General features: G+C 36.7%; 1 protein-coding gene across 1 annotated transcript in view; it reads right to left on the bottom strand.

Moving 5' to 3' along the window:
* LOC121380774 (tetraspanin-9-like) overlaps positions 1-27,358 on the bottom strand; it is a 55,978-nt gene that overhangs the window by 3,332 nt on the left and 25,288 nt on the right. Inside the window, exons 3-7 of the mRNA XM_041509742.1 lie at positions 26,831-27,022; positions 23,363-23,437; positions 16,740-16,856; positions 5,121-5,261; positions 3,128-3,211 (exon numbers count right to left, since the gene is read on the bottom strand). Coding sequence (XP_041365676.1) covers positions 3,128-3,211; positions 5,121-5,261; positions 16,740-16,856; positions 23,363-23,437; positions 26,831-27,022 — 609 coding nt within the window. The remainder of the gene's footprint in view (positions 1-3,127; positions 3,212-5,120; positions 5,262-16,739; positions 16,857-23,362; positions 23,438-26,830; positions 27,023-27,358) is intronic.

Here is a 27,358-nt window from a genome sequence, read left to right as displayed (position 1 = left end):
TTATTATTTTTTTTTTATTATTATTATTATTTTTTTAATGATACCACTAGAGATCATTGGTTTCATATTAATTGTGTCACATACTTTGGAGGCTTTCACCCCTCTTGAAGAGTATTCCATAAACAAGCAACATGGCAGACGGCAGAAAACTGCATGTATTTTTCCCTATGCAATCTCAGCAAAGACGATAATCGGCAATGCAGTCTCGTGTGTGGAATCTGTATATTTGTAGTGGTTTTTTTTGCGATTTGTGTCTGCACAAACTTTGGAGAAAATCTAACGGCAATTAAAGGTAGGAGAGTAATTTTTTGTAGTTGTTAATAATTTGGTTAGGACAATAGCACTGATATAGCTTAATTTTATTTTCATCTTTCCTGCATCACTGATTTCTTTAGGCTGTTGTTGATGTTGTCAACAAATTGACTGTAACATAACCATTTATACCTTTTGCATCTGCTTGTGACATGTGATAATCAACATGTCAACTTATCAAAGTAGTCAATGAGACTGTTATAGTCTCCTATGTCTGAAAGTGCAAACTGGTTTCAATTTCTGAAAATGTGTTTCATGTCTCTATTTCTGGATTGACACGAAATGTACATCCTGCCGAATAATTCACAGTGGTGTTTGATGCTTTTAACTGATATGAAATCTTTGACTGCTTTGAATGTGATGTCTTTTGAAAGAGAATCATGTTGTTCTTGGAATTAAAAAGTGAGTTTGTTTTATTTAACGACACCGGCCTTGGTGGCGCAGTGGTTAAGCCACTGGACTACAGGTTGGTAGGTATAGGGTTCGCAGCCCCGTACCGGCTACAACCCAAAGTGAGTTCTTAAAGGCTCAATGGGTAGGTGTAAGGCCACTACACCCTCTTCTCTCTCACTAACCACTAACCAACTAACAACTAACCCACTGTCCTGGACAGACAGCCCAGATAGCTGAGGTGTGTGCCCAGGGCAGCGTGGTTGAATCTTAATTAGATATAAGCACGAAAATAAGTTGAAATGAATGAATAACGACACCACTAAAACACACTGATTTATTAATATTCGGCTATTGGATGTCAAACATTTGTGTTTTTGAGATGAAGTCTCATACTCGGTTGTCACCTAAAGTAGTGTCGGAAATAGAATAAAAATTATTTTCGTCGATTATTTCTTACATATTAAATTGACAAGTAAATATTTTCTATTTAATGATAGTCTACCTAATTTAGCATTTACTTGTTTGGACTCTCATTGATGTACAAGGTGGTGTTTACTCTTATAATTGAAAGAGATGTCAGTAAATAGGTGATTTGTGTACTTTATTGGAACAGACTATAACAAATTGTGGTCAAGGTGTCATTTTCATTGCCTGTTACATTATGTGAGGGTTCTCCAAAACAAAATATTTGTAGTCATTTATAAGTAACTTTTAAGCAAAACTGTCAACAACCATTCTGAGTTTGTGATCTTTTATATCAGTATTAAAGGTGCTATCTCAGTGTTGCACAATTACAGCTATTGCAAATAATTTTTTAAATAAAATTTTGATTTAACATTTAAAGAAGACACCTTTACCTTTATGCCCATAAATGATTATAGGAAATAATTTTATCTACTAGTAGAAAATACATTTTTATTGGAGAATCTTTATCACAAACAGATGCTCACATATAACTATGATATAGCACCTTTAAGTGGTTGCAAGATTGTGTAAATTTCTAATGTACTTATATTGAATTTATGCTTGTCATAATTATTATTTATGCTGCAATTCAAAATAATCAGTTAACTTGCAGTTTTAAATTAAGTTTATTTAAGGGTAAATGAAATTGACACATATCATCAAAATGTGTTACAGTCTGTTCCAATAAAGGTCACAAATCACCTGTTTACTAACATCTTTATGTTAATTTCAAGAGTAAACACCACCTTGTACATCAATGAGAGCCCAAACAAGTAAATGCTAAATTAGGTAGAGTATCTTTAAATAGGTATTTACAAAATATTTACTTGTCAGTTTAACATGAAAGAAATAATCGACGAAAATCATTTTTATTCTATTTCCGACAGTACTTTAGACTGCTTGTTTTTCAGAGCTGAACCGAGCTTCCCTGCTTGTGGTATTGTGTAGACTGATTTATTTGTTTGTTTTTTTGTGTGTTTTTTGTTGTTTTGTTCTTGTTTCTTTCTTCTTCTTTTTGTTGGAGGTGGGGGAGGGGCTCAAAGTATGGATTTTGCTGCCAGAACAAATTAACAGTAAAATATATGGTCCTCATTCCTAGGCCAATCTTTTGAATGGTTAGGAAGCTAATATGTGATTTTCTTTTCTTTTTTCTGATGAAGATCGTGTTTAATTTTGACAAATACAAGAAGTGATTGTAGTGTATTTCAGTCAGTTCTGTTGAATTCCTTGAATCAAGTATTTATGTTTCCTGGGTGCCAAGATATTGGCAATTTTTCTTTCTATGGTGGCCATTTTGAAAACCAAGATGGCGGGCACAATTATGAATGCACAAGCATAGGAAGGTGCAAGAAAGTTTAAGAGTATTACAAATTGTACAAGTATTCAAAATTTCATGGTTTTGTTTATATTTTGAATTTTTTTTTACCTATCTATTAGACTATAGTGGGGTGTGTGCACGAGGACCCTATGTAACCCATAACCTAACACCAAAAGGACTAAGTACTAAGTCCGGTACTGAGAGGTATCCGGTTTTACACAGATTTTATAACTCAGGCAAAGGCTATTGTGATATAATTCTGATCTGTACAAATATGACAAAACTGTCAAAAAAATATCATCAGTCAAATGTTCCGTCATTTTGAAAATGATCTGGAAATGACATGCTATTCCTGAACTTTTCAATAAGCTGAGTCAAAGAACTGAATCCTTGCTTACTCTTTATTTGGTTAAATAAACACTGCAAAAATAAAATCTTAATTCAAACAATGGAAACACAAATAATTAGTTCCATGGGTGGTTGTAGAGAAGTGTGGTAAAATCAACCAACATATGTGAAGGGACTGCGAGCTTACTCAACTTACACCAAGTTCTTAATATATACAAATGTAGGTTTACTGTGGCTTGTTAAACATCAATGCTACCAACTGGACTTTAATTTCATCTGAGTTACTGTTACCTGTATAACCCCTACTGTGATGCCGACGACTCCCAGCACATACATATTTCGAACGAACCAGTACTCTATTTCTCCAAGACATCCCTACAACAGAAAACAGTTATTACTATTTCTGTAATCAAAAGTTAGTTTGTTTTGTTTAACAAAACCATTAGAGCACATTGATTAATTAATCATCGGCTATTAGTCTAATATTTAGTCTTTAGAGGAAACACACTACCTTTTCCGTTATCAACAAGGGACCTTTTAAATGGACTTCCAACAGACAAGACAGCACATACCACAGCCTTTGATATTCCAGTTGTGGGTCACTGGCTGAGATAGGAAAAGACCCAATCAGAGAATGGGTTCACCGAGGGGGTTCAACCCTTTGACCAAAGCACCTCAGGTGAGCACTTACAGACTGAGTTAGATCCCACCCCTACAACTGGATCAATTATATACTAAATATTATTATTTTGGGAACACAGATACAAAATCAAAACTTTAAAAGTTAAAGTTTGCTTTGTTTAACGACACCACTAGAGCACATTGATTTATTAATCATCCGCTATTGGATGTCAAACATTTGGTAATTTTGGCTAATTTTTACATGTAGTTATCAGATGAAATCTGCTACATTATTACATTAGTAGCAAGGGATCTTTTATATGCACTTTCCCACAGACAGGAAATCACATATTACCAGTTTGACCAATTGTGGTGCACTGGTTGGAACGAGAAAAAACTCAATCAGTTGAATGGATCCACTGAGGTGGTTCGTTCCTGTGAAGCCAAATGAGCTCAATTCCACCCAAGTTTCAAAGTTTAAATTGATGGATGAGAAAGCTATGGTAGCTTGCATCCAGGTGCTGAATAGGCAAGACTTGTTTGTTAATCATAAATTAACACGTCAGTATAAAGTGTAATCAGAAGCCATTAGAAAAGAAACTCACTTCCACCACACAAATTATTCTGATTAGCAATACACACATGACCTCAGTTATAACATTGTGGCATTTAAACATGCACTTTATTTGTGCCCCATATTTTACTGGCCCACATATTTATAAATTTACTATATTTTTGTGAAAAATAAGTGGTTTAAAGGGACATACCCTAGTTTCAACCTGTGAAAATTAAAACTAAGTTTAGTTAATCTACAAACCTGAAACACATTTGGATAAAGTTACAATTGAGTCTGTGACTTTGAAATGGTGAAATATGCTCTAAAAACGGACTAAAACTCGACTCCATAACTGTTTCTTCTCAGACGCACATGCGTTTTTAAAAATATGAGAAATGTAATTTGTGATATTAAAAACACAAGGATGACCAAAAACACTTCAAATGTATGGAAATTGATAATCTAAACCATAAAATCTAAGTAAAGTATGATTTTAGTTGTCAAAAAATGGCTATAATAGTCAAACATATACCTTAATGTTTAAAAAGTTTTAAATTCTAATTCAATCTGCATATGATGCAAAATTTGAGTGGCTAATTAAATCCATTTATTGAATTAGTATGGAGTAACTATGTTAATTTAGGGGATGTTTTATTTGACTATTTGCGGATGTTCATGCTTGTTTTAGTCATAAATATCCATTCTACCGTCTCCGTCTCAATTTGCAATGGTAAAACCAGCATTAACATCCGCAATGGTCAAATACAACATAGTTATCCCCTAAATTATCATCAGTGTTGTGCATCAACAAATTATATTTTTACTTTATTTCTGTAGTCCCCATGTACTGGCTGACACCCATCCATATCAGGAGAGTATTTAAGAGACTAGAAGTCGGCTAATACAATGCAATACATAGCAAAAATGTCAATTAGATATTATTACTTACAGCACAAATGAATGGAAAAATGTTTGTGCACACCGTAACACCAATTTCAGTTCAAACTGCTAAATGTTAAATAACGATTATGATATGATTTTGGTTGATATGTATGTTACATTGTTTATGTTTAGATGCTCCATTATAAAACATTTACATAAACCAACCCTGTCAAACCAAAATGATTTATCGAGTTGTCCACAAGATGTGGCTGGTTCCACACAACAAGAGTCTGGTACCCGGGCTTCGTCTGGCCAGGCTTGAATGTTATACCAGTCAGTATAGTTATTAACACCACAGCACTGCAGCTGAAATAGAAAATTATTCAGGTGGGTTTTTTTAAACAGCATTTCAATTTGGGTGTTGAATGAAAAATATCTCATGGTCTACTGGACCAATACCAACCCAAATTTACTACTCATCCAGAACGTCTACCAGTCAATCAACCAGTAGCACAATATAGTAGGTACATTTTTGCATGCTTATATGCCACTAGAGCTTCAAGCATAAGGATAGCACAATATAGCTATAATACAAACTTATTGGCATTTTGCCTGTTGGCCAATCCCCAATCAGCATTATAATTGGGAATAAATATTGTTAAAACATACAAACTTCACTTCAAATGATTGTCCACTGAAGTCAAAACATGTTGAGTGAACTTGAGTCTTTTTTTTTTATATATGTCCCAATTTTGTTTTTCACTGATTCTAATTTAAAATGGTGAAAAAAAAGAGTAAAGAGTAAAGAGAAAAGAATGAAAGTTTAAAAATAAAGCTAGATGTCTGAGATACATATAGGATTGGGTTTTGGTAAATAAAATTAGCAGCAAGATTTTTTTTTAAATTCACATTCCCCTGGACAGGACAGCACAAACCATGACTTAAACATGGGGCACTGGTACAGCGATAGAAATAAGCAAAAGTACATCAAGAAATCTACTTGTCTAGCAATATTTTCACTTGTTCAAATAAATGTTTTGTTTTATTAAACTTTAAAGTAGAAGGAACATATTTTTGATTGCTCAAAATAAAACTGCATTGAAAATTTTTACTTGTCCACTGGACAAATATTGAGGTACATTTTGTTTGTCCGAGCAGATTTTCACTTGTCAGGACAAATGGACAAGTGCTTATTTCGAACACTGTGGTATGGATGGGAAAAATGCAATGGGTCTGCTAAGGAGGTTCAATCATTTGACCTGAAACACCTCAGGCAAGCACTCTACTCACTGAGCTGAATGCCCCCACCCCTCGCAAATCTTATTGTAAGTGTTTGACATATATATATTACATGTATCAGTGTTCGAGATTAACGGTATCCCGATATCCTGGGGATACCAGAATTTAATTTTAGATACCAGACTTCAATAACCCAGTATCGCATATAATGTTGTTAGTTTTTTTAATCCTGCATTTTTATTTTTCGCTGAAACAATGAAAGTCGTCATATACTGGTGAAGTTTTGAGCTCAAACCCAGTCTAATGCTATGCCATAACAATATCTCCCCAATTCATACCCAGTCTAATGCTACACTTGAGCAATAGCGGCATTGCAATAGACTGGGAACCGCTAAGTCGCTATTATTTTTGTTGGATGTTCCTCCCTTCAAATTTTATTTGAAATATTGATTCCACATCTACAGAAAATTGATACAGGTAGGTTTATCATTAGTAATGTCAGAAACACTTATAGATTACTGCTAAATATCAATTTATGTCAATATTACTCAAAAATAGATGCAGCAAATCTTTTTGTGGATTTTGTTTAATTGTGAATTTCGCTATTTCGATTGCGGTGTAGCAATTGACTGCAAACGAGAAGAATGTTGTCCAAGTTTGTTATGTTATTTGTGAATTTCATTTAAGTGGGATACTAAATTCTCAGGTGGGATACCAGATTTTGAAATGTTAGTATCCAACTGGGATACTGCCCAAACTGTTTAATCTCGAACACTGCTGTATGCTACATATACAATAAATAACTGAACTTCTTATTTTTGTTTCATATACATGTATATACATGTCAATGATAGGATACACTAGGTTATTTATTTATTTTTTAAAACCTATTATTAAAACTTATTATTTTGTTTGGGTCGGGTCGTAGCCCTGATGGTAAAGCACTCACTTGGTGCGAGGTCGGTGTGGGATCAATCCCTGTCATTGGGCCCATTGGACTATTTCTCATCCCAGCCAGTGCACCACAACTGGTATATCAAAGGCCGTGGTATGTGTCATCCTGTCTGTAGAATAGTGCATATAAAAGATCCCTTGCTACTACAACAATGTAATAGAAAAATACTATATGTCAAAATGTTTGACATCCAATAGCTGATGATTCTCTAGTGGTGTCGTTAAACAAAACAAACTTTATTATTTTGTTTGGTCCTGCCTGTACAGGTCGCACGCCACCATTAATTACTCCATGCAATTCAATACAATTTCTTTGTCACTATATGTTAATTTGTGAGTCAGAATATATTCTGTGAAAAAATATAATATCGAGAGGGCTACATAACTGCTAGACACAGCTAGGTTGACTACCAAAAGGTTCAGTTAGCCACCCTTATGCCAGAGCACTACCTGATCTTGCTGTTAATATAAGTGGCAGTATACCACTTCTGGGTCCAGGTCATTTGCACACCCGCTCCCACCGGACATTTGCCCCTAGGACATTTGTCCCTTAGGTCATTTGCCTCCCTCCAAGGTGGTGTTTACTCTTGAAATTAAAATAAAGATGTCAGTAAACAGGTGATTTGTGACCTTTATTGGAACAGACTATAACACATTTTGATGATGTGTGTCAATTTCATTTACCCTTAAAGGGACATTCCCGAGTTTGCAGGATTGTAAGATGCTTCCAACTAATAAAATATTTCTACTATTAAACTTACATATTAAATATATCTTCTTGTTTATAATATCAGAGTCTGTATATTCAATGTGTTTCTGGTTTCTGGTCGCCTTAATATTTGTAAGAAGCCCAAACTGGATTTTGTCTTCATTTCGTACGTACAAAATTTTTTTTTTTTAGGAAATAAAATGAAATTTAACATAGTACGTTTAATACACAGCCACTAACATTTTATGCAGAAAAATATATTTGAATTGAAATTACAGTCGTCAAAAAAGTCTCTGTTAGTCGATAACATCTTAAAAATTGCAGCAAACTCAGGAATGTCCCTTTAAACTTTTAATTTAAAACTGCCAGTTAACCGATTATTTTGAATTGCAGCATAAATTATTAATTATGACAAGCATATTTATTAAATATAAATTCAATATAAGTACACATGTACATTAGAAAATTACACAATCTTGCAACTACTTAAAGGTGCTATATCATAGTTATATGTGAGCATCTGTTTGTGATAAAGATTCTCCAGTAAAAACCTATTTTCTACTAGTAGATGAAATTATTTCTTATAATCATTTATGGACATACAGTTAAACGTGTCTTCTTTAAATGTTAAATAATTTTTTTGTAAAACATGATTTGCAATAGCTGTCATTATGCAACACTGAGATAGCACCTTTAATTCCGGTATAATAGATCACAAACTCAGAACTGTCACTGACCATTTTGCTCAAAAGTTACTTATAAATAACTACAAATATTTTGTTTTGGAAAGGGATAGGGGTAAACCATTATCAGAAACAGTCCCTCACATATTGTAACAGCAATGAAATTGGCACATGTTGACCAAAATTTGTTACAGTCTGTTCCAATAAAGTGCACAAATCACCTGTTTACTGACATCTTTCTTTTAATTTCAAGAAAAAAACACCACCTTGTACATCAATGAGAGCCCAAACAAGTAAAGGCTAAATTAGGTAGAGTATTATTAAATAGATATTTACAAAACATTTACTTGTCAGTTTAAAATGCAAGAAATAATCCACTAAGATAATTGTTATTCTAATTCCAACAGTACTTTAGTGATAATTTCCCATGTTGAAAAGATTAATGATTTTTTTTTTTTTTTTTTTTAAATTTATTGTCCCCAGAAACAAGAGCAATGTCAAGGTTGAGGGACCTTGAATCATTACTGTACAATTGTATGCTGTATACAATTTAGTGATTTTCTTAATATCTGACTGGAACCCCATGTTATATAGGGAATTTTGTCATCCTAGATTAATCAGATGTGAGACTATTAATTGCATCCTGTGAGACCGGCCTCGGTGGCGTCATGGTAGGCCATCAGTCTACAGGCTGGTAGGTACTGGGTTCGGATCCCAGTCGAGGCATGGGATTTTTAATCCAGATACCGATTCCAAACCCTGAGTGAGTGCTCCGCAAGGCTCAATGGGTAGGTGTAAACCAGTTGCACCGACCAGTGATCCATAACTGGTTCAACAAAGGCCATGGTTTGTGCTATCCTGCCTGTGGGAAGCGCAAATAAAAGATCCCTTGCTGCTAATCGGAAGAGTAGCCCATGTAGTGGCGACAGCGGGTTTCCTCTCAAAATCTGTGTGATCCGTAACCATATGTCTGACGCCATATAACCGTAAATAAAATGTGTTGAGTGCGTCGTTAAATAAAACATTTCTTTCTTGCATCCTGTGATGCTTATTAATCACACCTAATCCTATTCCATATATATATACACAATGCCACATTTAGTCTTACCGGCTTTTGATCAAAGCCGTGGTTTTGGAGACCATCACTACCAAGTAGATTAAATGATTTTCACCGGTTAGAACAGTTAATTAACATCAGTGGTAATAAAGAAAACAGATATTTGATGTTATTATAAACATAGCTCACTGGCAATGATGTGTGTGTGTGTGTGTGTGTGTGTGTGTGTGTGTGTGAAATAGTTCTCGTAATTCGTTAATTTCTTCCAGAATAAATAAAAGGAAGCCAGATATTTATAGCTTCATGTATCTCAATTGCAATAATTAAGAAAAATATTTAAAAATTAACACATGCATACATGTTTTTAAAAACAAATTGAAAAATATTGAGCAGGGGGGGGAATGACCGGATTCTCAGTAAGCAAAGGGGCAAAAATGTCCTAGGGGTGAATGTCCTAGGGCAGCGCTCAAAGTTCTCGACCAACTGGTCACATATGCGATTGGATTTTTCACGAATGCGACCAACTGGTCGCATATGCAATTGGATTTTTCACGAATGTGACCAAAAATTACTACCAAGTCGCATGTATGCGACCAAACAAAATAACTAGTTTTGCTGGTTGGAAAGTGGCCACTGCATTGACACATACTATGAAATTCGTAGTCTTAAGTTATAGCCAAGTGACCTGTTTTGTTAATCTGCACGTGACACAGGAACTCGATCGACACAAATTAGTATACATGAATAAAATTCAAAATTTGTTGTATATCGGTAAATTCGATGTATTTCTGCAATATTTTGCTCACTCTCTCTTCATACATGACAGATTTATTGCCACTTAATGTCTATTTACATATACCAAACATTTCGCTCCCTACTATATACAAGATACAAGGCTAGACCACATATATATATATATATATATATATATATATATATATATATATATATATCCATATATATATCTCCCCTGCGCGTGCTGTAACCTCACCGTGGTGCAGGGGTGTAACATTCTCTTTGAGAATGGCCAATACAGCACAAACTGAAGTTTAGAGTAAAATTCAGTATCCGTAAAATTCTGTGATATTTGTATTTGTATTTATGCACAGTTCTTTACACTGTTTTTGTTTAAACCTTGAATTTTTATATTGATGTTGATTATCACTTTATTTATTTGCATTACCATAGTTTGACACCCAATAGCCGATGTATTTTTCGTGCTGGGGTGTTGTTAAAAATTCATTCATTCATTCATTCCATATATATATCTATGAATTTTCTTCATGTCAAGTGCCTGTGCGCTGAACATATTTTTCAAGCGGTAAGTTTAAAATTTGAGATGCACCTTAAATAGGATATCAACTCAGTTTGAACAAAACTATAATTATGTATACCGATTTAATCGGTTTTATTAGGATTCTCGTCTGATAACAGTTAATAATAACTGAAAACGACTTCAAAATCACGTTAACGCGGTTCAAGAAGTTTCTTACAAATATGCCGTATTTTCTACGTGGCTCCATTTGGAAGTCAACTTTTAAACACGTTAACGATTTTAAAGACCTTTATAGTTTAAAAGCAAGTGTAAAACAATGCACGTGGCATTGTTACATTCACTTTAATTTTAACGCAAAGCCTGAACCGTAATGTCTACCTACGTTCTGATCATCACATCAATGTCTGGAAAGTTCTGACCCAGATACATGTACTTTTCATCGACTGGCGACTGACGATTGGCCAATATTTATAATTCAGCATCATGTGACCGTCATAGAAGGTGAAGGAGAGAACTGTTAGTTCCCGTCATTTTGATTGTCATGGAATCTTTGTTGTTAATAAACTTGTATTTACTCAGGTTTATATTGTGATGTTTTATATCACTAATATCAAATAATAAATTGGCTATTAAGAAGTACTGACAGTATTGTTCTGCCTCCCCCCCCCCCCCACTTTGTTTATAAATATTATTATTTTTTTACCTTTATTATGGAAACACTCCTCCCTGTATGCATTTTGTACCCCCCCCCCCCCCCCCCCCCCCCGTTCCAGGAACATAAAAACTATGTACTTTATGGATGTCCCTATGAATATTCCCCAGTGCTCCAAACATATTCCCAAGTGCTCCTAAAATATGTAACTGTGCGCCTAAAATTTGAATGTTAGGAGCACAGTGCTCCTAATGAAAATTTCAAACTTTAAGCCCTGTAAGGGCAAATGATCGTAGGCCACAACTTCCACAGTTGTTATCAGTTAGCAGAGGTCAACAAATCTGCTAGCCCAATGCCCGCGGCTAATGCTTTTTAACACAAGGCTAATGATAAATGCAAATCCAGTAGCCCAATGGACTAGTGGGTTTAAAAAAAAAAAAAAAAAAAAAAAAAAAAAAAAAAAAAAAAAAAAAAAAAAAAAAAAAAAAAAAAAAAATTAACACCCCCCCCCCCAGCTCACAATATTGTTTTCCTCCACTGACGTTTGTTTGATAAATGTTATTCTGACATTGGTCATCACATAATATCAACAATTCAATAAGTATATATTAATATTCAATTTGAACTAGCTTTTTGCAAAATGCAATAACAAGAAGTCTTTATATCGGGTATGCTTGTGTTTGATTTGAATGCCGACATTCCTCAGCCCTGCAGGACTCACTAAGCAGACAAAAATAAGCAATAGTTACTTTGATGGGGCGGGACATAGCCCAGTGCATGGTACAGCATTCGCTCGATGCGTGGTCGGTGTGGGATCGATCCCTGTCGGTGGGCCCATTGGGCTATTTCTCGTCCCAGCCAGTGCACCATGACTGGTACATCAAAGGCCGTGGTATGTACTACTCTGTCTGTAGGATGGTGCATATAAAAGATCCCTTGCTGCTAATCAGAAAGAGTAGCCCATGAAGTGGCGACAGCCGGTTTCCTCTCTTAATATCTGTGTGGTCCGTAACCATATGTCTGACGCCATATAACCATAAATAAAATGTGTTGAGTGCGTCGTTAAATAAAACATGTCGTTCTTTTTTCTTTCAGTTACTTTGTTTCAAAACGTGACTGACTGAACACTCATTTGATTCAACATGCTGTATTTATGTATATTTGCTTCTATTGGTGATAATAAATGAAATATAAAAAAACCCACACTAATTCTTGTGTTTATAGTGTTTAAATTGTAAAAATCCAAAATGGCCGACTTCCTGAATGAAAATGGCTAACTTCCACAAATGTGTACAACGACCTACTGCTATAACAAACCATGCTCCTGGTCCCTTGCAGTTCGTTATAAGAGTACTTTACTGTACTGTGTTTGTCTTATTTATTTATTGTTTTCTAATTTAATGCCTCGCTTACTGGTGATAGGGATGTTGGCAATCGGGAAAGACAACATATTTTCATGAAAACAGCTCAGAGCCGGCTTGACCTATTTAATGTAAGTGGATAATGGTTGACATAGATCTGTACACTGTGTACAGGATATCTAATACTTTTTTGTCTATCAATTAATGAGTTACATCTTGCCAATATATTAGTTGATATCAGGCCTCTACGTTAACTTTACCACCTAGGAGCCAAATGGTGCCTACTTGTATTTTTTATATAGATAATATGAAATGTTTTAGTCGCTAAATGAAACAAATGGTCACATATGTGAGCAAATTGGTCACAATGTAGAGGGCTGGATATCTGACATGGGATATATTGCTCTGTAGGTGACAATTAACTACCGAATACACTGAACACAAGGAAACAAGACCATGCATTACTGTGTGCATTTAATTATTTTGTTTCGGGGTGGTTAGAGAGATGAGGTGGGGAGGTGGAGCAAAAGCAAAAATGGGACAATAGTTTAGGATCAATTTTAGGAAAATTACATAAGGTAGGTCAGTTTTAAAAGAAATGTTTTTTTTCTTCTAATATATATATATATATACTCTTCAAAAGAAGAAACACAAAACCACATTGTCGTAACATTTGGAGAATTGATTTAATTATTGAATGGTGAGTCCGATAATTACCAAATGTTGGAGGATTGTTCACAATTCACTCTAGTCCATTGTGAGTAAGTGATAGGACACACCACCAAGGTCAAGGTCATCTGGAGTCAATACCGGGTGTGGCCTCCGCGTGTGTTGACAACTGCCTGGCACCGCCTGCCCATTGAAGCAACCAGAGTACGGATGACGTCCTGGGGGATGGTGGCCCACTCGGCCTGCAAGGCTGCTGCCAGCTCGGGCAGGGTCTGGGGCTGTGGTTGTCGCTGTCGGAGGCGTCGGTCCAACTCGTCCCATAGATTCTCAATTGGGTTCAAATCCGGTGATATCGATGGCCAAGGAAGGACATTAATGTTGTTGTTCTGTAGTAAAGCCGTTGTGAGACGTGCTGTGTGAGGCCTGGCGTTGTCATGTTGGAACACTGCGTTGGCGTTGGCCATAACTGGAACGATGTGTGGCCGGAGGATCTGGTCAATGTAGCCCTGTGCATTCAGGTTGCCCTGCACGTGGACCAGGTCAGTTCTGCCAGTGTGTGAGATGGCTGCCCACACCATGACACTACCCCCGCCGAATCTGTCCACTTCCTGCACGCAGTTTGCCGCATAACGTTCACCACGACGCCTATACACGCGACATCTTCCATCATGACGTCGGAGCAGAAATCGGGACTCATCACTGAACCACACCTGTCTCCATCGCAGTTGAGGCCATTGTCGATGAATCTGGCACCACTGCAGTCGGAGTCGACGGTGTTGTGGTGTTAAGATGACACCTCAAACTGGACGTCTGGCACGAATTCCTACCTCACGTAGGCGGTTCCGTACGGTCTGGTCGGATATCCTGCGCAAACCTGGTATTGCTGCGGCTGTGGAGGTGGCAGTAGTCAATCGTTCCCAAAGGTGGCGTACCCGGATGTAGCGGTCCTGCCCGGGGGTAGTGACCCGTGGTCGACCGGATCTAGGGAGGTCACGTGTTGATCCATGTTGCTGGTAACGGTCCCACAGTCTGGAGATGGTGCTTGAGGACACATGGAATGCCCTGGCAACGGCCGTTCTGGATTCGCCTGCGTCTAGTCGGCCGATGGCATTGTTTCTCTGCGGTTCACTGAGACGTGGCATGTCCTGGATTGTCAACTGTCGGCCAGATACAGAGGCCAGGCAAGCGAACACCCTGCACTTTTATACTGTCGGTGTTCATGTTGCACGTGCAGACAACGCACGTGCAGTGGTGACATGGTTGGCACGTGGCTGCGTTTTTGCGAATATTCACATTTTGAAACTTTATTTTACAGTAGCTGCGTTTTATCGAATGTAACCATGGGAATGTGTTTGGGACATGCAATGAACTTATATTCACAAAGCATGAACCGGTAGGAAACATAAAATCGGAGTTATAACCCATTTGTACCCTTTTGCGTTTCTTTTTTTGAAGAGTATATATTAATTTATTTTTGAAACTTTATTTACCTCTACAGGTCAAAATAAATTTTCACCTACATACTTATAATACTACTAAAAAAAATACTTAATTTTGTTTTATATACACATGTAGTAGTATGTACATCGAAAAAATAAATAAAAAATCAGTCCTTTTTTTTTAAGGTACTTTAAGGATTGGGTTCCTGAAAACACAATTTTTCAGGCTTATATAAACTTGGACTACCGGTAGTGCTTTATTTTGGTGGACAAGTGGAATTTACAAACCCACTGTCTCTGTGGCTATTAATTTTAAAATATTGTTATACCGTGCAGTTGGTACTAAAACCACAAGTAACTTCAAATCAATAGGGTATTTAAATACTACAGAGGTCAGCCTCCTTATAATCAGCAAAGAAAGATTTCAAAAGGCATATCAGATTTTTTTTAATGAAAAATTATTTTTAAAACTATATGAACCCTTTTGTAACGTGACAACGCACCACTAATGTATGGATGTGAAGGCACGCTGCTATTACTATACTTATTATAGCTGCCCTTGTCTGTTGCGTAAACATGCCCAATAGTATAATATTCATACCCCATGACAAAATCAATTTATGTATGACATATTTATAGATGTACTCCTGTTATAAGTGAGGAATTTACCACAAACAATAGCAATGGAAGTCTTTTCCATTTTCACAAGTTCGCTGACCAAGGTGTTGGTAAGTACTGTGTCTAAAATACACACAGTATCCTAACTCTAATGCAATATACCTTTAGTTGGATCACTTTTTAATGCATTTATGAGATTAAACTTACATGTCAAGAAACCCGATACCCTTATTCAAAAGTAGGTCAGTCTTTCAGATAGGCACATTGTGTTTCTTCCTGTAGTATTTGTACTAGTCAACATCATATATATGTTTTATACCATAAGTGAATTAAAACATGATCCAACTAATGATCTGAGCCATCAGATATATATGAAACTGTGTATACAGTAGACTTACATGTCTACCCCTTGTTCGGCGAAATTAACAGTTTCAACATAAAACAGGTGAGGCCTGAAAATCGTCCTCACTATGAAATATACCCAATGAATTTATATATTACTCATGAGCTCTTAATTTATTAAAACACAACTTTAGATACATAATTTCAATATCTTTTAGTTTATGAGCTACATGTATGAAGAAGTTAGATAATACAGTGCCATATAACAACGTAAATATAGTAACTATGCTTCATGACATCATAAGACTCAGTCCGTGATTTCATTAGTGTACAGACATGAAAAGGATAAGCTGCTACAAGTTAAAAACACAAGAGCACATTGATTTATTAATCATGTCATGGATGTCAAACATTTGGTAATTCTGACATATAGTCTTATAGAGGAAACCTGCTAAAATGTTTCATTAGTAGCAAGGGATCTTTTATATACACCATCCCAAAGACAGGATAGCACATACCACAGCCTTAAATATACCAGTCGTGGTGCACTGGCTAGAATGAGAAATAGTCCAGTGGGCCCACCGATGAAGATATATCCCAGACAGACCGCTCGTCAGGTGAGCACTTTACCACTGGGCCACCTCCTGCCCTGTTCCAACAAGTTATTAGTAATGACAAGACAAATGGCGATGTAGTGCCTACATGCTTTAAACCTAAACTTATGGTGAAGTAAGAACAAAAATAAATAAAATAATTATTTTGTGCCCAATGAAATGGAAATACTAATTTTGCTGAGACTGGAAGAGACAGCATTTCACTGTATTAAAAAACCCCACTGTTCTTACCTCAAGCTGTAGTGAGTCAAAGATTTCCCGCCATCCCTCAATATCCGGATTCTGCACTCGAGGTGCATACTCTGTTTTTATGCTAGACAATAGTTCTTTCTTTATAAGCATTTGAACCTGGAAATATAAAATTATTTTCAAGATAAAAAAAACGAAAATAGATATTAATAACATTAACTCTTTAAAGGAAACATGACACGTGACCTATATTTGGCACCAACCATGTACAATTAATTATAAATTGAATCACCTAAAAATAAAAAAAATAAAAAATTAATTACTTAAAATATCTCCATAAAAAACCCTGAGATATGAACTCTTAGCGGAAATTGCTGATCTTTAGTGAGCAGGGCAATCACGAGGTCCGTGACGTCAGAGACGCGTCGCTTGATCTGAAGCCTTACACTTAAAAGCATTAGTCCGTACCATTCATAAAGAATCTAAGACTTGCACAGTGTTCGTTCGCAAAAGTTTTGCCGTATCAATTTGAGCTGTTAGTAAATGAAGAAAGACACACATTTACTTACAACAGTGATACTTAAGAAAAAACAGATAGCGAGTCGGAGGGTGGAGAAACCGATGGTGCCAGACCAGACAGGTCGACCAATTTACAGCCCGGATCCCGAAAGTAACCCGGAGACAAAACTAAAACCCGGATGCTAATGCCGAAATGTATACTGTTCATATTTAGCATAAAGATACACCTTGGTATGATGTATTTAAATATGTAAAAAATATAAATGTAGGACAAACATTTTTTTTTTTTTTTTAATAGAAAATATCACATTTTTCATGTTCGGGCTGTACATAATTAAATCTATATGCACAGTGTAAACAAACACTCTAATTTACGACAAGGCGCTTCACCTACATTAACCTGACTTGTAAAACAACATAAATGACTTGAGAGTATAATCAACTTTTAAACTAAATATATTTCAATTTGCATCAATAGAACGAAATGGGGTTATAGTATTTTTCTCTCATAAAAAAAGTAGCATATTATTAGGCCTATTGGTAGGGTGCCTTAGAGTAAAAACGACCACTCACGATACCCAAGTGATAATTTTCTTTTCTTTGGTACTACGTAATTGGTCAGTTTTGTAATTTTAGATGGGAAAGGCTACTTAATCAAGGGTTTTACAGCATTATTTACAGTAATGAAGCAGGGCGGCTGATAATGTCCATTAACATTGTACTATAGTCGCAACAGGTTACGCCACAATACCCTGTGATCTTATTTTGTACGTATGTCTAGACCGTGGTAATCACTTACCTGGTCGATACCCTGCAGGGTGTATACTACCAAATCAAATCCCATAGACAACAATAGTAACATATGTGGCTAAAACTCCTACCTGCAACGTATCAACTGACATAAACGCCACGGATATAAATACTACCACCCCTTACACTTAAAGTGAATCAGAAAAAAATGGGGGTCAAGCTGCTCATTTCTGAGATAACGGGTAGTGTCTATGACTACCCTAGTTTCGCACAAAATTCGAGTACTTTTTTTTACAGGTACCCCATACATGTTTCAAGCACAAGGCTACTTGACACATTGGTACTAGATGAAATCAAATTGCACATTTTTTTTACCCAGATGAAACTATTATTTTTTACAACCAACACACTCACATTTATAACCAATCACAGGACTTGTGGTGTTCACTTCTCTATCAAAAGTTCGGTGCACCTCGAACTTTGACCCAGCCGGAAGTTATTTGGTTTAGTACTACCTGCAATATACACCTGCCAATCAGGAATCACATGTGCAGGCCACGGAAAGAAAGGACCAATTAACTAAAACAACACTCAGATTCTCAAGTCAGCCCGTGGATGAAACATAATAGTTATTTCGACACCGACAGTAGTGGTTTATTTTGTATTGAACTTCGTGTTACTTTGGTGCTTCGGGCGATGAGGAACGTTTTTGTGACATATTCCGCCCGAAGATTAAAAACATTATTTAAAATTATTATTGTTTTCTACACGTTTTTTAAAAAACATATTTACATACATCGTACTGAGATGTATCCTCATGCCAAATCCCATGTTTGTATATGCCATATTTAATTACTTATTGACGTTTCCTTCTTCGGACGGTGAATACAGATTTTGTTATGTAGGCCTACAGCCCTAACATGAAAATTATCTTTTTTTTTCAAAAAAATAAATAAATAAAAATTTCTACATTTTTGTTTTGACATATATAAATACATCATGCTGAGGTGTATCTTTGTGCCAAATATGTACAATGTACACCTCGGCATTCGCAACCGAGTACTGTTTTTGTCTCCGGGTAACGTTCGGGCTCCGGGCTGTAAATAGGCTGACACCAAAGTACTATGCAGTGTTGGTGTCCAATCTTTTCTTTTGCGATAAAATACACGCGTCTTTCTTCGGATACAATCCTTTGGAAAACCATAAAAAGACAATCCGGATCGTTTAAACTGTTTATTTTTACACCCAAAGGCCGCGCAGTACGGCACTGTTGGACTGAAAAGATCGTACGCCCCTTACTCCATATATAAACAGTTAACAACAATGGAAGAGTACAGCGGCTCTGACGTCACTTACCTTTTTTCCCGAACGCTCATGAATAAATATGCATAAATCGTACTTTGATACTGATTAGCGTAATTTCTTCATTTTAAGTTAACTACACATATTTTATTGTTATAAAGTTATTTGTATATTATTTTTATATCATTTTGCTTTTAAAATGAGCTATAATATGGTCTCGTGTCATATTTCCTTTAATTATGCTGAAATTTATCATCATGATTGTTCATTGGGTCATATACTTAAGATGAGAATCACTAATTACTAAAAATGGAAATTAGATTTTTGGTATATTGTAGTCAAAATTCGAAATTCTAGCACAGAATTGTAAGGCCTTTTAAAAAGTTTCTGATCTTTCTGACCACTTCTCTTTTGATCTGCACTGCTGACCATTACCTTTGTATTTACCCTATGCCGCATAACACAAGGATCTTTTTGTGTTCATGTCCACTGGACTACCATATACACATAGTACTAAATATTGAGTACAAAGATGAGTTCCATCACCAAAACTGACATGCATGGGCACTGCCATCTTTGTTATCGGATGACTTGACACAAAAGTGGCTATATATGTTACAGGCAATGAGTAAAATCAGGCAATCTGTAGAATGCATGAATATTTCAGGCAATCTGTAAATTGACTGATTCACTAAATATTTCAGGCAATCTACACATTGCGTGACTTTTCAAGGTAATTTCTCAACACATTGCCTTAAATGAAAGAACCATCATTCATTGACAGCAATTGTTGTAATGGTAAACACAACTAATGACAAGATACAATATTATTTAATTTGGAAATTTATTTCAAAGAAAAATCTCCACAAAAACATTCTTCAAAAACAAAAAAACTAACAAAATGTTTGACATCAAAGTAATTAAGATTCCAAAAATTACTTTTAATCTCACACTGTCAAAATCTGTTAATTCTATACTTTGACAGGATAATCTTAACGGTTAATTATCTTCTTTTTTTTCTCTCAATAGATTAGAAGCCAGGTGAACATGTGTGCATGATGATGATGATGATGATGATAACTAGTTTAACGTGCCCATATACCACTAGGGTTTCGAACACGCCCATCCCGAGTCCGACCTCCGATAAGATCAGTGGCCTGACTCGGGATGGATGTGTGTGTGTGTGTTGAAAATGGGCAGAATTTTGAAAATAGCTATTAGTAAAAAAGTTAATAGAATAAATAAAAAAAATAAAAAGGTTACAAGCCAAAAAAAAAAAGAATTGACTGCTCGGCCGAATATTTATATAATTTGGAGCATTTTAGAAGGACAGTCCAAAATTAAATAAGAGAAAGAAGAGAGGATCGGACTATTTAACAATATTTAAAAAAAAAAAAAAGTAATTTCGACATAACATTTTGAACGCAGATCTAAAAGTTTAAAGTCTGATCAATATGTCCACACGAGTGGCCTCGTTAAGGCCGTTTGGGCGCACAGCTTAAAGGGAAGAGATGGGTTGCATCCCGTCAAGAAAACCCCTAGATTGACAGTCGATAGACGTTGAAGGTGTAGTGCTGTGCTGAAATACAGATCTTGAGAAGCCGGATCCGTCTGAACGAGAGAGAGTATCATACTAGGGTATAGTCCAGTCGTCATGGGTTGGTATAGTGGTGCGGACGGGCCCGACTCCGGAGGATACGAGATGGTATCACTATAAAGCAAGGTAAAGTCTAGAAAAAGAGTAGTAGGGGCCGACCCCACTTCCTATTTCTTCCAGTGCTGCTAGGACAGGCTCGGACATGTAGAGACTAAACACTAACAACCGTGGCGTTCTGCAGAATGGCTGTCATACGAGTCACGGAAAAAACAAGTCCGACAGTCAGACGGAGAAATGACGTGGAGGCAAGGAATCTCGCGAAAAAAGAATCCAACCTGGTGGTGCAGGCTGTTCCAGCGTTCAATCAGTTCCAATGGCTGCATACATCCCAGTAGAAAACTTCATTTCGCCGACAAAAACAACGAAATGAAGGACCCCCAAGTCGAGCACACAAAAGCACATGCAGTGTGCACAAGCGAAACAAACACGTCTTACCGCGTCGAGCTCCAGACTGGGAATGATAACTTTTGATGTTAATCTATCTTAATATGGTATCTGAATGTTTTTGTAACGGATTAGAAGCCAGGGTAAAGGTGTTTGTCCATAAATACAGTATGGATAGGCAGGAATATCATTGCTGAGCAATGGCAGAGTTAATGAATAATCGTTTTAAGGAATTGCTTCTAGCAAAGAAGGCCAGTGATGCAAAGTGATGCAAAGTCGGTGTTGATGTTGAAAGAGGAATATTTCCAATTGATATTTGAGTTGAAGGAAGCTTGTTCGGCCAAGTTAAAATCTGGTAGACAGTACTACATTCTAGGATGGTACGAAATATTCCAATGTGGTGATGTGGAGAAGTTAATTCGTAAATGTGCCAAATTGACAGAGGAACCAATATGCTTTGTCAACATGGTGGTCGTGACAAAATGGTTACGCTTTTGTCTAGACATGCGAACATTATGAGGGAAAGCATTGAACTCTTCAAGTCTCAGCGACCATGTATATAGCCGTGGCTAATGAGGACTGGCTACACAATACACTGCGGTTGTATTATTCTGGGTGTGTGTGTCTGGGTGGACTGAGTCCAGTGTAAGGCCACCACACTCCATCTACACTTTTCCATGCTAAGCTTGGGTTACGCTTGTAAATTCTATAAACAGATTGCGTTGGGTTGAAAATAATTTAACGTGCATGATCTGAGCAAGCTGTTGTAGGACACTGCGGCATGGGCTAGTTCTTTCGTCCAAGCCAGGATATAAACAGACACACTACAATATGTAATGGACTGTAATAGTTGTAATCTATTTCCAAATGCACTTCATTATTCAGTTACCAGGTATGTGCACTTGTGTGTTACATGTAATACTTGCAGATAGCCATGGCAGCATGTCACATCATTTCGAAACGGTGATATTAACTTGTAATTAGAACAAAGGAGAATCTGTTTTCAAGCCTAATTCTACCCATCATCATTCAGCAGGGGTTTCATGAGATGTGCACACAAGATGCTTTTTATTCTCTCTCTCTCTCTCTAATATTACTAATTAGTGAATGGGAGTGTATCCTGTATGGGCATTATCTGTAATACATTATAAAAATTTGGTGGAATAAAATTCCATGTACACATAAATAAATATTACATATTAATTTATACAGTTAAATACTAAGTGACAAAGCATGCAACCATAATCTTAAATTCTAGAACCCCTGCATGAAAATTATTATTAACATTTCTTTGAGTAGATAAATTAAAAGCTAGGGCTGGGGGAGGGGATGGGGATAATGTCAGCATATGCTTTTAGAACAAAAACTAAAATTATTATCAAAATATTCTTATAAAATCAGCCTTTGTTGTTGTTGTTTTGTTTTTATTAATTTTGTGCTCATTTACACAGTTAATAACAGACAGACTTTTGTTGAATAATGATCATAAACTCTGACCTTGACTTTTTTTTATATTATCATTTTGTTTTATCCAAATTAAGGAGCATGGAACACCATTTATATTTATCTCATTTGCATGATCAAAATTTCCTGAAACAGACTATAACAGGAAGTGTTTGTTGTCTAGTACTTACAAAAAGTCGGATCCATTATCTGTTGTTGTTTCTGTGAAAATTAGCGACAAAAGTGGTTGTTTTAATGTTTGCTGCGCAGACTTAAGTGCCGTCATGCAGGCCAGTAAAAACAAGGGGGTGTGCCACTACAAATGTGCTCATTACTTCAGTTTAAAAAATAATTAAATTAAAATAACTTTCAGTAGTAACACGTTTATTGTTCCATTGTACTGTGGCGGTGAAACAAATATTTTTAAAGAAATATTTTAACTTTAAAATATAACGCAAATGCTTAGGTGCACAGACTTAGGTGCCATCAGTGTACCTGAACAGTTCCTTATTCTTGGGTCTGCATGGTGTAAATACAGCTACATGTACACGTACTTGTACAAACCTTTTTTTCCTTTTAGAAGTTACAACATGAAAGATTAGTAACTAACCTCATCTTTCTTGACAAAGCCCAATGTTCCAGCTGTAATCTCCAGTGCAAAGATAAGAAGTACCATAACAAAATACTGAAATGTAGAGATAAACCATGTTGTAAATACATCAACATTTATATGTACAGTGGACCATATCTAGACCAGATTCAGGTGGGTCTGACAAAATGTACTGGCATAGGTTTACGGGCTCCCATTTTTGTAGGGCCAAAGGCTGGTTTATGTCTGAATTACATGAAAATGCATGAATCTGGATAACAGCATTTATTCATGTTAACATTACTGACAAACAGCTGAATACCGTATTGTTCCTATTTGTAGCGCCCCCTCTAATATAAGCGCCCCCTATGATCATGAGAAATGTATCATGAAACGGTACCCGTAAAACAGTAAAACTGGCTTACCTGACTGCCGACTTGCAATGATTATAATCGGTAAACAAATAAAATCCAAACAGGTGAAGCACTACGACACTAGTATGGGCGAACAGTATGTCACACGTGTCGTTTATCAAATGCATGTCGCTGTTATCTCCACACAGAATGAACGCACGACACTCCGTTAACGCTGTTCAAAACCGGAAGTACAAACATACCGGTAGGTATTTACACCGACACCGTAACACCGTTTAAAAAACGGGTAAATGATAACTTTAACTAAACTGCAAACTGCAAACTGGAGTCAAATGTCAACAATTTAACTTTAACTAAACTTAAAACTGGAGTCAAATGACAATAATTTGTGTACACAGTGACAATCGAAACGTGTCAGTTACAAACTACCAGCCAGAGCTATCGTAGTCTGTGCTGTCTGACTGATGATCCTTGTCGTCTGTGGGATCGTCGTCGGATAGAACAGCTGGCGCGTGACAAAATGAAGTGGGCGAGTATGAGGGGTCTCAATCACACACCCCTCCCCCACCCCACTTTCAAATACACTCCGCAGGCCCTATATGCCTACGTGCACAGTACCATGTATTTCGAAAAATCAGCTGACGATGTACGGTACGCTACGTCATTTCAACAAGAAAACGTCACTGGTGGAGTGACTCGGCGGCAAAGCTTTTGATGTCTCAGCGAGCCAGACGCATTGACAGTTTGATACGAGGATTTTTCACACGTATTACGAAACATGTTCTAGTACTCTAATTAGCGCACCCCCTTTGTGTTTTGCATCGCGCCCGGGCGCTACAAATAGGAACAATACGGTATGTAGTTGTAAACAAATCACTACACATCTTTACATGGATTACAACTAATTTTCGGGTACAATGATTGAAACCGGCCTTGATGGCGTCGTGGTTAGGCCATCGGTCTACAGGCTGGTAGGTACTTGGTTCGGATCCCAGTCGAAGCATGGGATTTTTAATCCAGATAATTCTCTTGTTTCACTCTGTTGTAATTTTATACAGATGTATTACAGGTTTGTAGATTAACCAAACTTACTGTCCATTTTTACGGTTTTGAAACCAAGATCGGCATTATAGACTTGGTCTGTATAATGCAACCTTACTTCTAGATAATTTAAAAGTGGATTGATGCACCCCTAAGACCAGCTTAAGAATTATTATTGTTACTTTAGATTGTGCTTCAGATTACTTTACTTGTAGATATTTTTAATGGATTGGACACCGTCAAAACTTAGCACTTGGTTTCAAAATGATTATTGGAGGTGATGCATATAAAGTGGACATTCCATGTTTTGGATACTATAGTGGTGGCCATCTTGAATTTAAATGATGAGACAATGTCTTGATTAGCTTGTAGTGGTTCAAAATCAACTCCCTGACCCCTAAAGCACCATCAAAGAAATCAACAGTTTTGCCATAGCTAATAAATTATCTGAGATATTGCCAGTTATGTGGTTATGTCAGCCATCTTGGATGCCATGTTGAATATTTAAAAAATGCTCAAGGGTGCCAAGTTTGCACCCCTCGGATTCTCAATCAACACCTTCCAAATATATAAAAACCACAGAAAACAATTGTGGGTACCATACAAGACTACCCAGCACTAGGGGGGCAGGTCCCCCCATCCCCACCAATGCCTCACTTATGTGTACTAGTATACACAGAGTACCAGATTACACTGTCTTCAATCAACTTCTCTTCCTCTGAATTATAAAAACAGTTTTTCAGGAAAATGTATTTTTTAGACATTGTTTTAAAACAATGTCTAAAAAATAAATTTTCCTGAAAATACCACTAAACTAAAGTTAAAGATTGTTTTGTTTAATGACACCACTAGAGCACATTGATTTATTAATCATCAGCTACTGGATGTCAAACATTTGGTAATTTTCACATATAGTCTTATAGACAGGAAACCGACTAAATTTTTCATTAGTAGCAAGGGATCTTTTATATGCACCATCCCACAGACAGGATAGCACATACTTTGATATGGTGCACACCACTAAACTAAGATTAAAGATAAATAAATAAAACTAATTTTACTTTATTCTTAACTTGGAATTTTTAGTTTAGTTAAACTATCTTTTTATGCATGCCAGATGTATTAACCCACCAACAGTAGTTAAGTAAACAAAGGTTAAGCTAAGATTCCATTAACGCAGTAAGCGGATGCGGCATGCATGATGCGTTATGCCTGAAGTATTGTTGGAACTTCACCCCATCAAATTGTAACTCCTTCACCAGATTATGGTATGCTCCTTGTTGAATCCATTTCCTGATTATGTCATGTACCCACCAGCGGTGTTTTCTTTTGCTATTATTACGCTTTTTCAATTGCATAAATTTACATGCCACAGCAATTATTAACAAGTTATGTTGCTCTATTTCCAAAAGAGAACGCTGCTATTCTGACTGATAACCATATTCTTGGCAAGCAAATCTTCAACAAAAGAGACTGAAAACGCATGGGGAAACGTTTATATTACAAATTGCATACACATACCGCATCTGCATAACGCATCCGCTTACCGCGTTAATGGAATCTAAGCATTAGCCTAAACTATAGTTTACTTAAATACCAGTCCACCATTAGTTGTACAGAGCTACCGGCCTCTGTGGCGTCGTGTTAGGCCATCGGTCTACAGGCTGGTAGGCACTGGGTTCGGATCCCAGTCGAGGCATGGGATTTTTAATCCAGATACAGACTCCAAACCCTGAGTGAGTGCTCCGCAAGGCTCAATGGGTAGGTGTAAACCACTTGCACCGACCAATGATCCACAACTGGTTCAACAAAGGCCATGGTTTGTGCTATCCTGCCTGTGGGAAGCGCAAATAAAAGATCCCTTGCTGCTAATCGGAAGAGTAGCCCATGTAGTGGCGAAAGCGGGTTTCCTCTCAAAATCTGTGTGGTCCTTAACCATATGTCTGACGCCATATAACCGTAAATAAAATGTGCTGAGTGCGTCGTTAAATAAAACATTTCTTTCTTTGTACAGAGCTAAGTATAATGGGGTGCCTATCAAAGGATTCTGTTTATAATGCAGTCTAATACTCACCCCAATAAGCATACACTGATTTTCTAGGAAAGCTCCGCAACAGCCGAGAAAACCTACAACAAGGATTATTGCACCTGCAGTAATACACAGTGCAGATGCACTCAAGAAGCTATACGCTGGCAGGAGGGAAACAAATGGACCACGGTTAACTTGTAGCCAGATTCCTAGAGCAAGCACTCCACATCCTAGCAACTGGAAGTAAAATAAATCAATGAATAGAATGAATGAATGAATGAATGAATGAATGAATGAATGAATGAATGAATGAATGAATGAATGAATAGAATTAATAGAACAAAATTGATATGCATGTGCAAGTTTGCTATTAGTTGCTAATGCCCGGCGCAGACGAGTGTTTTTTAACGCATGTGTCTTGCGTTAAAAACGCATCCGTACAAACGCAGTAAAAACGCATCGTGTGCAACCCCTCTGAGTTGCGTTTTTTCGCGCTGCATCAATTTTTCAAATATCAAACATGTTTGATTTTAGACGCACAAACGCATCTGTCTCCTGCCGCATACATTTAAA

This window comes from Gigantopelta aegis, chromosome 9 (assembly GCF_016097555.1).
Source record: "Gigantopelta aegis isolate Gae_Host chromosome 9, Gae_host_genome, whole genome shotgun sequence".
Lineage (NCBI taxonomy): Eukaryota > Metazoa > Mollusca > Gastropoda > Neomphalida > Peltospiridae > Gigantopelta > Gigantopelta aegis.
Note: the sequence above shows the minus strand (reverse complement) of the source record. Positions and strands in the feature narration are given on the sequence as shown.